Source organism: Blennius ocellaris (assembly GCF_963422515.1).
Source record: "Blennius ocellaris genome assembly, chromosome: 7".
NCBI lineage: Eukaryota > Metazoa > Chordata > Actinopteri > Blenniiformes > Blenniidae > Blennius > Blennius ocellaris.
The window spans coordinates 24,500,322-24,512,596 of record NC_137656.1 but is presented as its reverse complement, the minus strand read 5'-3'; the positions used below and the strand labels follow the sequence as shown (position 1 = coordinate 24,512,596).

The following is a 12,275-nucleotide window of genomic DNA, read 5'->3' as shown; positions in this document are numbered from 1 at the left end:
GATTAAACAACATCTCACTTATTCCGAATAATGATCAGTCAGCTCCAACAAATCACAAGCCGCTTTGAACTGCTGTGGATCTTCCTGAAGGTGGAGATGTACATTTGGGCGCTAGTGAGGAATTTTATTTGCAGCACGAGGAGCTAAAAGGCTCTCAGGCATATTGTCAGATATGAGCGCAAGAGGATCCTCCACTGACAGTCACTGGAAGAAGATATAAAACTCTGACAGGCAAATTGCAGCGCTGGCGAACGGCGCTGATCGATGCCAATAAAACGAGGCTCTTTTCGCCAAGGTAGCGCAGGACACCTTCTCGCAATTTAATCAGTCAGTCAGCCAGAATTAATGTTCCTAATATCATGATTTCTCCATTACTCTATTTAACATAATTAAAATGTCGAGCGCCGGGGCCATAAAGCGGGTCGTTGGAGATTGTAATTCTGCCGTAAAGCTATGAAGCATGAAAATGTCACTTACCGAGTAGCCGCGGCCTGACAGCGAGTGAGTAGAACTCTGTCGGGAGAGAGAGGAGAACAGGGATGACCTTTAAGGAGAGTTTCACTCGCTCACACAGACATGATGAAGAAGCGTCACTTTAATATCAATATTCACGTTAACCTTTTCGCCGCCCTGCCATGTACCCCACGCCTGCACACATCACTCCCGCCTGCACAACGATGGGAGCTCAGCAGCTCCAAACACAATCGCTCACCTCCTGCAAGGGAATCTAGCTCAACTTGTCCTGGTGACGAACAGAACGAGGGAAAACCTCAATATGTGCAGTCTGTGATATATAAACAACAACCCTGCATTATGTATTTATTTGCTTGTCTAATCGTCTTCGTGTTTCAAAATACGTGTGATTGTGTTGTAGTTCAGGGCCCAATGCGTATATCATCATTTACTGGTTGGCGCTAAGCCAGAAGTGTCAAACACAAGGCCTGTGGGTCAGAGCTGGCCCGCAAGAGGCTCCAGTCTGGCCCGCCAAACCATCAAGCAAATGGCAAACATTTCTAAGATAACTGATTCTTTTTTGTTGTCTTTTTTGTTTTTTAAGCAAGCTGAGGTAACGGTGATGCTGCCATGGAAGCGAGCTACCTCTGATTCACCTCAAAGCCATGCTGTCAGAGTGACTTTGTAAAAAACAACCGTAATGCAACAGCGATAGGAGATGCTGATTTGCACATTCCACTGCACTTTGCAGTAGAAGGTTTCATTAGAAATGGTTTCATGCTGCGATTGAAGTCATTTATTTTCATCCCACAAACTCTGAGCCACAATAAAGATACAACTTAAAAAAGGAACTTTAAAGTTCAAATATGAAGGTTATTATGGCAGTTTCTTGCTTTGTCCAGCCCACTCAAGGTGAAATTGGGCTGCATGTGGCCCCTGAACTAAAATGTGTTTGAAACCTACTTCTGCACCTTCAAGAGCGCCTTCTGACATTGACAGGCACGCGGGAGTAAATCCATCACTTGCATCAGCAGATAAACTGAAAGAAACACACCTTGATGTAGAAATTGTTGTTCTGAATGTGAGTGACAGCTCCGATACCCCACAGCTGAAGATGTTGGCTTCCATTCTTATTTTGTCTTATCATTTTTTCAAGTGTTTGCTTCACGGGCAAAACAAACAGCGCTGATTAGGAATAGCATCAACAAGCTTTCAATGACTATAATTTACAAATTAACATGCGTAAAAAACATTTATTTTGCATTTCGGTTGAGAAATATATCACCTTTATATCTATTGAACTTGGGATGAAGACACAATCAAAATGGTAACAATAATAATACATTCTATTCATTTTCTGCTGATTTGTTTTTGCAGTCTCTTTTTGTATTCTTTACAAGTACATTCTTCTGCATGTAGTAAGGTGTTTTGGCCCTTCAAACTCCTCCTGTGTTTTCTAATGCAGTCCTCTAAATGCTGAACAAGAGCAGGATAGAGACAGAAAAGGCTGGGTTTTGTTCTGTTCTCTGGCTGTCTGTCAGCGCCCAGCACGAATACCAATCTCTAAATCCCTCCTTCCACTTCCACTTTTCACTGCTTTTATTCCTCTGTCTAGATTGGCAATTTCTCACCCCCCCTCCTCGGTCTCTGGAGGGAACTTTTCTGCGAGACCAATTTCATCCATAGGTCCACCTTCAATCCAAAAACGACCTCCCCCACACCTTCGCCGCCGCTGCCTCTCTTGTTTTGCACCCTCCCAATGCCCCTCATCCATTCTCCCACACCTGCTCTAGGCATCAGCCTTCATCAACGCCTATGTGCCCCTCTGATTCGCCGGACGGCCCCTGTGGTGACGATTAGGGAGGAGTCATGCCGTGAACCGGAAAGCAGGCTCTGTGGGAATCAAAAGGCTATTCCCACTCTGCTCACAAGCAGAGGAGGCCAGAGGAGACGGCGGGATGAACTACACCGAAGGCAGAAATGTGCAGATACAAAAAGGCCAAAAGTGCCTTCCAAAGAAAGAATGTGGTCTGTTGTGTGTGCATTTTAATGTGTGTGTATGCCCGTGCGTGTGCGTATGAGTGCATGAGTCCATAGGTGGACGGAGGCCAAGGCCATTTGGAATTAGCCTTGCGATGTAGAGTTCATTCAACTTGGAGCATTCTGAGTAGAAAGAGAGGCTTATTTAAATGATAATGAGGGACAATCCATTGGATTTAGTGTTGGTGAACGGGGGAAGAGAGGGGAGGGGACGGGGGGGGGATCCATTAAAACGCCCGCGGTTCATAAGCCATAGGGTCGGCATACAGCTAAACACTCTCTCTTAAAAGCCATTATACATGGCTCTCAATGGATTTCTGCAGCGCTTAGGACTTCAAAAGGATTTAAGAATCCGCCCCAGAGAGGGAGCGTGGGGGAGGGAGGGAGATGAGTGTGTGTGAGTGTGTGTGCTGGTTATGGTAGTTGGTGGCGAGAAGGGATGGGGCGGATGCTGGCGGCATTTAAGGGTTAACTAAACAGCCTCGGAGAAGAGAAATGTTGCTAAATCCACCCCCTAATCCTCTCCCCATTTCCATGCCCCCTCCTCCACTCTCCTTACAAAAAAAAAAGAAAAAAAAAGAAAAAGAAAAGAAAAACATGGCGATAAGAGGGGAGGGTCCAGTTCATCTTCTCCCAACCCAGACTATTGGTTTTTGTCATTGCGGGGAGGCCAAGAGGCGGGCCAATCTGAGCTGCTTGTATCGCGATGGGAAACAGGACACCATCATGTATGCCCCCTGTGGCAGGGGGAGCAGGTAGGTGGGTGGGCACGAGCGAATTCTGGTGAACGTGGAAGGATGTTGGAAGCCGTGACAGCACCCACCACAACTGCCACCCTCTCTCCTCCACAGGACACAGATGCAGTGAAGCCCACCCCCTCTCCCACCTCACATTTCCCTAATCCCTGTGTGGCTTAGTGCCGGGGCCCCGCTGCACTGCAGGCACAATTACCTAGTCAAAATAAACAGATAAAGACCCAACCATGGCAATGAACAAACAGCATCCCCTGCAATTTTTTTTTTTTTTTTTTTTTTTCACCCCCTGCTCCCAAATTGATGCATGACTGTTTTTACAGGCGGGCAGGCGGGCGCGTCCGCGTGTCGCATTTGTCTCTATTTCCTTTGGCGGTAAGACAAGAGAAATCCATTTTACTCGTTGCCGACGCGGCATCATTAGTTAAGAGCTCTTAAAGCCGGGGAGCCACTTTGATGTGATGGAGCGTATTTTACGAAAATTAGCAGTGCTCTCAGTGCGGTGGTGGAGATTTCATGGAGCTGGGAAAAAAAAAAAAAAAAAAAAGGAAGAAATATAAGGGTGTTGGTGAAGAATCTCGCTGTGTGTCACGTCCGGGCCTTCAGTGAGTGGAAAGCAGCCAGCAGAGGGAAGGATGGACTCCCATAAGGGAGGGAGAGAGAGGGAGAGAGAGAGAGAGAGAGAGAGAAGAAAAGGTAAAGACAGGCAGAGGGAGGGAGATGGATAGATATAGATGGCATGGCTACAGCGATCAGCGTCTGTGCACCATTTATTTGGCAGCAGATTAGAGAGACATGCCACATCTAACACCGGCGGCGATTACAGCGTGCCATTTTCAACAGTGCGCCCGCCCCCCCCCCCCCCCCCCCCCCCACACATCACCACAACCACCACAACTTCCACCGCCCCCTTCATTCGTGTGCACCCCCCCCCCCCCCCCCCCCCACCCCCCACCTCCCCACCTTCCTTCTTAGAGCTTGTCGTATATCCCTGTCAGAGCTGTCAACAAGCGTCGGTCTTTTATCTGACAAGCCCGCCTCTTCCTTCTGACTTTTTCATTAAAAGACAGCCTGTTACACAAATTCAAGAGAAATAGTATGCGGGAAAGAGGGGGGGGGGGGGGGGTGGGGGGGGGCAGTGCACCAGAGACATCGAGCAGTGAGGCTTACCTAAAAAAAGAAAGAAAAAGCAGAGAGAGGATGAAGATGGGGGTTAAAAAAATAGGCTGGGTGATTTTTTTTTTTTTTTTCAAAAGGCTGGATTTTCAATTGCAAGACTGAATGACTTAAAACAATGTCTTTAATAAGTTCATTAAAATCTTTTTCTTTCTGTCGTTTCATTCCTGCTGAAAAGGGAAGCGGCACATTTCCCTTCCTCTTCCTTCGTGCTTTCTCCCTCCTCCTGCTTTCGTCGGCTAAATGAACAGTCTGATTGAATTTAGTTAGGTTTGGGAGGCCTGCTTGACAGCCATTAGTTAGGCAGCATATTTCTACATTCATTTAAAATGAGCCGCTTGGGATTTTGCATAAATTCTCATTACTTCCCCTGTATCTAAATTGCATTATTTCATCCCTTATGCTGCAGCAATGCCTGGCTTCCATTTTGCTTTGCCACCTACTCAGCCACTAAATGCGCTGGCATATGGATGTCAGCGAAGCGATAATTGGGACAATTTCTTGAACTTATTCCATTTCCAGGTTGGCAAGGTCAGCCCACACCTGGTAAAGCCGCGTCAGGTCGTGTGTACATTCACCCACGCCGCGCTTTAAGTAATGCCAGGCCAGGTAGGTGACGCTGTGTGACCAGCGTAATCATTTCCTGCCAGTCAGCCGGCCTTCCTCCCATCGCACGGGGACTTTTTATGAAGTGAGAGCTGAGAACAGCAGGAGCTACTGAACCAGCTGTCCTCTGATCTCGGCCTCAGTGCCGCTGTCGTCCGTCCGCTCTCTATATCCCACTTCAGGGGTTCTTTACTTGAGCCTGTGAAAATGGATAGCCTTGCTCTCTGTAGGACATCTGTGAGGAGGGGAAAGGTCTGGCCCGTCGACTCACCTCACTAAGCTGCTCCTTGGAGTTGCTCCTGTGCGGTCGACTGAGCTCCTGCACCGTCTCGTCTTCGCTGAATTTCACCGGACGCAGTGCCAGGGGTTTGATCTACAGGAAAGACAAGAGGCCATCTTTAAATAATGTACTCCCCTAATAAAGAAAGCCACTCATTCCACAACTGAGTAATATAGTCTGAGAGGTAAGGATTTATGGCTACATTTTCAACATTCGTGAGGCATAAAGTGTAATCCTAAAAGCTGCTCTGATGTAAGTTACTGCCGAATGACTTGCTACTTTATTAAAGTGGCAAGGAGAAGATTAAAATTGTTGTATCAAATGGCCACATATCAAAGACCATGCCAGAGCAATTCTTGGCACTTTATTTTTTTTCACTTATTGAATTCCTGAAATAGGATTTGCCTTAAGCTAAACGTGATTCATTACAGCAATGAATATAAAAATTGGTGCTATTCGTGTCATAAGTGACATAATCATTGCACAGCAAAGAGGTTATTGAAGAAGAGGTTATTTGCATGTGACTGGTATTGATCCATATCAGTGACCCGAGATGAATATGTCTGTGGATATGACCGAGCGAAAGAAATGCTCATTTTGTGTTTGCCTGAGGCTTGACCAATTAAACACGTCTGATGTGCCATCGATGCATCTATTATCAAGATTGACACAGAAGGAGCTTCATCCAAACCGGTTTGATTACGAAGGATCGTACAAGTTCAATGAAAGAAAATGTTACACGATGACTAATATGAAATAATTTTATGTAAAAAGTTTTTTTTTTCATGCCGTTAAGTGAAGCAATCTGTGTTTGAATTTAAATGGACTGTTCAAAGAAATATAATATGCGATACTGGTGGCTGCACAGTGGTATAGTGGTTAGTACTCTCCACTTATAGCAAGAATTTCTTTTTCTGTGTAGAGTTCTCATCACCTGTACTCGAGTCTCCTCAGAAAGTCCAAAAGCATGCACTAGATTTTAATTACTAAGTTTAAACTGCCTATATGGACACTGGTGTAGACGGCCTTCGCCATCAGTCAGATGGAAAAGGCTCCAGTGAAGTTAGATTAAGCGGTATAGAAAGATGGATTGCATCCAATAGACCATCAAATGTATGAAAACAAAGAAGTAGAAAAATTATATATACAATGGTACTGCATTGGCAGCTGGCCAAAGTAGTTGTAAAATTTCAGCATATGCGATCCTGGCTAAAAGCTGCACATGCCCACAAGATATGAACACTTAGATGTAACATTCAGCTGCTGTCATGAAGACTGAAGTTGGCAAACAAATCTCGCTTGCATAGATGCAACAAACAAACAAATTCTGTCTTCTATTTGGATTTTTTTTTCACAGGAATACATTGACAAAAGTTGGCTTATGTGACCCAGAGTCAGTCGGTGCTAGCGAAAAATCTTATTTCAATTTTCATGCAACACACAAATAAAGATTTAATTGTATGAAAAGAAAACGACGTTCGACAAGAGGGCAGCAACAAATCTGCAGTACTCGGATAAAAACAACAAGTAGCTTGTATTAATTACCTACAATTCAGTGTCTGTATGCCGTTATAATAATTACGTGTTAAGCTATTCTCGAAGTCAGTAATTTGCTTGGTTTGTTGATAAATAAAAGGCAACTTTTACTTTTTGGAGATTGTGCATCGATCTTCATGTGACCTCTGACATCGGTTTGTGTTTATTGGGAAAATTACAAGAGCTTCAAACCGGGCACAGCCGCTGGGGACAAAACAATCCATTTTATATCAAAACTCCAGACAGCGCAATAAATCACAGCGCAAAACAGAACCATCACTCGCACAACAATGTCTCATGTTCCAGATGATATCATTTCCTGTCAGTCACTACAGCCTCTAAGCAGGCGACTATGCATGACAACACAACAACAAATGACTTTAACTGACATGTAATGGGCCGCACTTCTTTCTCTTCTCAACATGAAACGAAACGCAAAGTTTCTGTGTCTCGTAGCTGCGCGTCAGTTTGTACTTTGGCTAAATGTGAAGTAGAAGTAGAACACGCGTGTACATACAACAACAACCAGCAACATGAACACAGCATCACGTATAAACACTTAATATACAGCAATTTCAATTCAGTTTTCCAGATTAAAAGACCTTCTTTTTAATTAATCCCACTACACAATTATCGAATGGCATTATCTTAATTCCTGTTTACACGTTTTCTAGACAATTGTATACTTTTGTGGTGATTTTACTGTTCATGTATTTGACAAAGGTGCTGCGAGTATCTGAGAACACCCACGTTTTCCTAACAGGGAAAACTCAACCCTACTGAAATGTGTAGTACTTTCTTACCTTAACACTTTTTTCTGCATCGACAACAATAATAATGCCATATTTCAATGTGTTTGTTGTTTGTGCTGCTCACTCTTTTGAACTTGTCCAACAATGTGTTCATTGATTGCCATTCAATACAAAACATATGGGTCAGCTGAGATACATTTCTTACCAGCACTAGATACTGAGTAGGACAATGCAGCAGAGATGCGTCAATGTTTACCGTATTTTCCGCCCTATAAGGCGCACCTAAATACCTCAAATTTTCTCAAAATCTGCCATTGCGCCTTATAGCCCGGTGCACCTTATATATGGATGATTGTTCTACTCGAGACTGCTATTTGACAGCTGAACAACCAGAAGCTTTTATTCTGACAACTCTAACTTCACAACCGGATCTTCAGAGCGGACGACACTCCGCACAACACCTTAATCACTCATGGTTGCACACCAACATTCTAACAAACCAAAATAAACTAGATGAAATAATTACTCCCTAAACTGGGGAACAAAAACACAGCATAAACACAATCAACACAACACCAAGCCCAACAACGAGCCACAATAACCTCCAACAACACAAAACATGAATTTGTCGCTGCAAGGCATGACAAATTCAACCTGAGCTCCTCAGTGCAGCCGATAGAAACTCCCATAATTCATTGCAGCTGTTTGTGGTGTTTTAAATGCAATTATTGGGGGTTATATTTGGTTTGTGGTGTCGGTAATAATTGTGTTGTGTTGTGTTTTTGTTGCTTAGTTCATGTAGTTTAGTTTATTATTATTATTATTATTACCGGTAGTTGTAAGTTGTCAACCAGTAGTGAAGAAGGTTTTGTGTGTAGTGTCCTCCTGGCATAGGCTGCAGGTAGGACTTTCAAAATAAAGCATATGCATAAATGTTGCTAACCACTGGTCTATTCCATGCGCCTTATAGGGCAGTGTGCCTTATATGTGAATGAAGTTGTAGATTATGTCAATAAATGTAGGTGTGCCTTATAACCCGGTGCGCCTTATAGGGCAGAAAATACGGTACACCATATTATTTTCATGCATGTGTGGTTTCATAAAAAAAAAAAAACAACAACACAAAAACAAGTGTTTTTAACATTTTCTGGGTCTATGGAGACCATCATACCATACCACACGTGTGACCAGTGGATCGCTCTCACTCAGAGGAAGATAACATTAACATTAACATTAACATTAGCATTAGCATTAGCATTAACATAAACATAAACATGAACATAAACATAAACATTAGCATTAACATTAACATTAACATAACAACCTTTCTCCATTTTGGTTGCATTTTAGACATGGAGAGGAATGACAAGATAAGATATAATTCATTGCTTTTTGGATGTCGGTTTACAGGACAAAGATGCACTGCCACTGAAAATGCAACTTTTTCAAACAGGGAGACATTTTTGAAATTGCTCCGACTCTTCTGAATCACTGCTACTGCGCACTATGGCCATAGCAAATCATTCTTCTGCACATGCACGAGTAAATGGACAATAACAACAATGGCAGCATCCAGTGTCATGACTCCCAGTCCATATTCTCCTGTGACTTTATAGTTTATTAGTTGAGTCACATGTAGCAGCAATGCAACTTCAACGAGGGTCCATGCAAATCTTCGAGTACTCACCATTGTTAATGTTTATAGCCTATTGCTCAGAATAAAACCCCAGCACTCACTAGTGGCCCAATATGAAAAGTACTTCATTTTTAGCTTTTCTGCAATTTCAGTGTAAACTGATGTCGTTTTCCAAATGTTGTCATATAAATGCAAAACTTTTCTGAGATGAAAACCCATTAACGATGTTTTTAAATCAAACGTTGTTGTGTAAACAAGATCTTATAACTCAAAACCTTTCCATCCAAAATGGTTTTTAATGCCTGGTGGTATGGTAATATCTTAATTTATCATATTTTTTATGTTGTTTTATTTCTCTTCGATGTATATTTTAGTGATGTTTTTTCTTTTTAAGTTAATTTGTTGCTTTTAAGTTGTTAGTTAATCACCTTTTGGGCTGTTGAAAGGGCCATATTAATAAAATGTGATTTATTTATTGATTGATTGATTGATTATATAACATGCTCAGTGTTGCCTTAATTGGCATATTACTGAACTAAAATTGCCATCCTGTATACTCATCCAGCTGCCTCAGAAACATTAACTCACTAATTTTGAAGCCTCTTGAGACCAGTATAAGAGTTTAAAACAAACAAAAACAACACAAACAGATAACATCAAATGTGTGAAGACAAATAATTGAACCTGTACAAAACAGACACTGTTTGCAACCTAAATATACAACATGAGCATGTGTGCTCTGCAGCGGCTATCGTGGTAACCCTAAAGCCAACATGGATGGTTTGTTTTATTGCAGGCCATCAAGTCCCTCAGTTGGCGTGTACCCAAATTCCCAGCCAGATGGGAGGTTGGCGAACTCAGCAAGGAAGACGCAGAGCTGGTGCAGCACCAGCCAATCACAGCGTCCCGTGCCGCTTTCCCACCTTGGAGTACAGCCGTGATGGCCGCGGGGTGTAATCCATTTGAGTAGCAGTTTGCGTGTAGCAGCTCCCCTGGTGGCAAGTGTGGTGTCTGGCCCCGGTCTCCTGATCTCCACTGTAATTTAAGCAGATCACTGCTACAATTAACCTTTCCCGGTAAATATCAATTATGGCCCCCGGCTGGGCTAGAATTAAAAGGGTCATCAGCTAATCTGACAGGTCCTGTTCGCTACCACCTGGCTGGGAAAGAGGGAGGGAGGCAGGGTGGCAGGGAGAGAGTGTTTGTCTACCTTTGTGCCCACCAGCTCACATGCCAAGTAGACACAATTCGCTTTTAATTACCCTGCTGCCGCCAGGGCAGCCATGCTGATTGGCCAAGGGGCATTAGTGGTGCACTGAGGTCAATAGTGACAGGATTGGGGCTGGTATGGAGTGAGAGTGGCGAAGAATAAGGAGGGGGTGGGGGGTGGGGGGGGGGGGGGGGGGTGCACAGCCAAGCAATCAGGGTGTGGAGATGGAAGGGAGAGAAACCTGGCAGGTGGGCCTAATCAGGTTTGACTTCTACCTCTACCCGTTGCTCCCTCGGCCTCTCTCACTCTGCTGTCGGCCTAATCACTCCTTGAATCTCAAAATAGATGGTGGCCCTTTTGATTTCCTCCTCTCAAGGAGAGCAGAAAGAGAGCAATCCTCCTTAGCAGGAAGGCAAGTGCAGCGGCAGAGACATCGGGGTACAGTCACCGTCACGTCGCCTTCAAGTGCTTCCGTTGATTACTTTGTTTACCCAGCATCAGTGTTTCTGACAAATTCCTGAAGGTGCCCAAAGTGTTTCCGTCTCCTCTGGGGCCTGCGGGCTACATTACCCAGTCAGCAATCAATTTGGCTATTGATCAGAGCACAGCATCTAATTAGGCACCTGGGTTAATGATGTAGCGTGCAAGGAACGTTCCCCGAGCTGCAGTTCAATGGGACAGAATAGCAATTGATCTAGGCAGGAATTCACCAACTCTGACAAAAGATTGGCAACCTTGACTGCCTGTGATTAAGGTAGGGACTAATTTCCTGTCTGGGGAGGTGCTTAATTGGCCCTAAGCTCCCAATTGTAAAGCTTTCATGTGTTGTTTTTCTCTTTTTTGTCTACTCATTAATGTAAAAGGACAAGTTACTGAGCTTGAGGGAGGTGCTTATGGTCTCTCCAGAAATGTGACTGTTTTCCCGTCGTGACAGAGTCCAAGGTCATAACACTTATCCATCATGAGGTAACACCTCTGAAATACAGTCTAGGCAGGCTGAAGGGAGCAGTTCCTGGGCAACTCGCTGTTTTTAAGAGTTACAGAATTTTCTGTGTGGATAAAGTTTCTTTACTTTGGAGCTTCTGCCTGCACAGCAATGAGGCCCAGTTAATCAGGCTGAAGCAGAAAGTAAATGTAAGTGATCTATGTGTATTTGTACACGTGTACGTGTGTATTGGGGTGTGGGGTGGTGGGTGGGATGAGGAGTTACTAAGACAGATACAAGAGGAATAGAAAAAAAAAACATAGCTAAGTGAAAGCCTGTGTTTTACATGAATAATGTACTGGAAATTAGCTCCATTAGTCTCGGTATTGAACATGTCTGCCGTCCGTCTCTGGAGGCTGCCGCTCTGTGCTCTTTAATTATCTTCAAAGGGCCCTCCAGCATCTTAATTTCCCCCCAAGTTGAGCAGTGCCGACTTGGGTCTGCTCATTTATACTACTCTAACCCTGGGTGAAGTCACAAAGCCCCCTCCCCTGCTTGGAGAGGGATAGCCGAGGCATTGACGGAAACAGTTCATGCTAGGCTTGGCTAACTTTCCCTTTCACTCCGCCTCGCAGTGTCGATCAATCTGCGGCTTGTCAGCAGGGAGCTGGCTCGAGGCTGGCGGGTGATGCTTTGTTGTCCTGCTCCTTTGATCCTCCCTCCTTCTTCACCGTACGGGGGGGGCATCGCATGGCTGCATGGTCTCCCACCTTTTCCCTCCTCAAATCTGAGAAGCTGTTAGTTCTGACCTCGCTTTCCCTCTCTTTGCACCAGCTCCTTTCACTTCGCCCCGTCTCTCCCCAGCCTGCCATCACCTGTCAACCTCACTGAAGGAGGCTGTGCCTCAGC

At 44.2% G+C, this 12,275-nt stretch overlaps 1 protein-coding gene across 1 annotated transcript in view; it reads right to left on the bottom strand.

The window, feature by feature from the left end:
- fbrsl1 (fibrosin-like 1) overlaps positions 1-12,275 on the bottom strand; it is a gene marked incomplete at its 5' end in the record, with an annotated part of 329,828 nt that overhangs the window by 177,257 nt on the left and 140,296 nt on the right. The window contains 2 exon segments of the mRNA XM_080500127.1: positions 478-513; positions 5,299-5,400. Of these exon segments, the coding sequence (XP_080356253.1) occupies positions 478-513; positions 5,299-5,400 (138 nt within the window).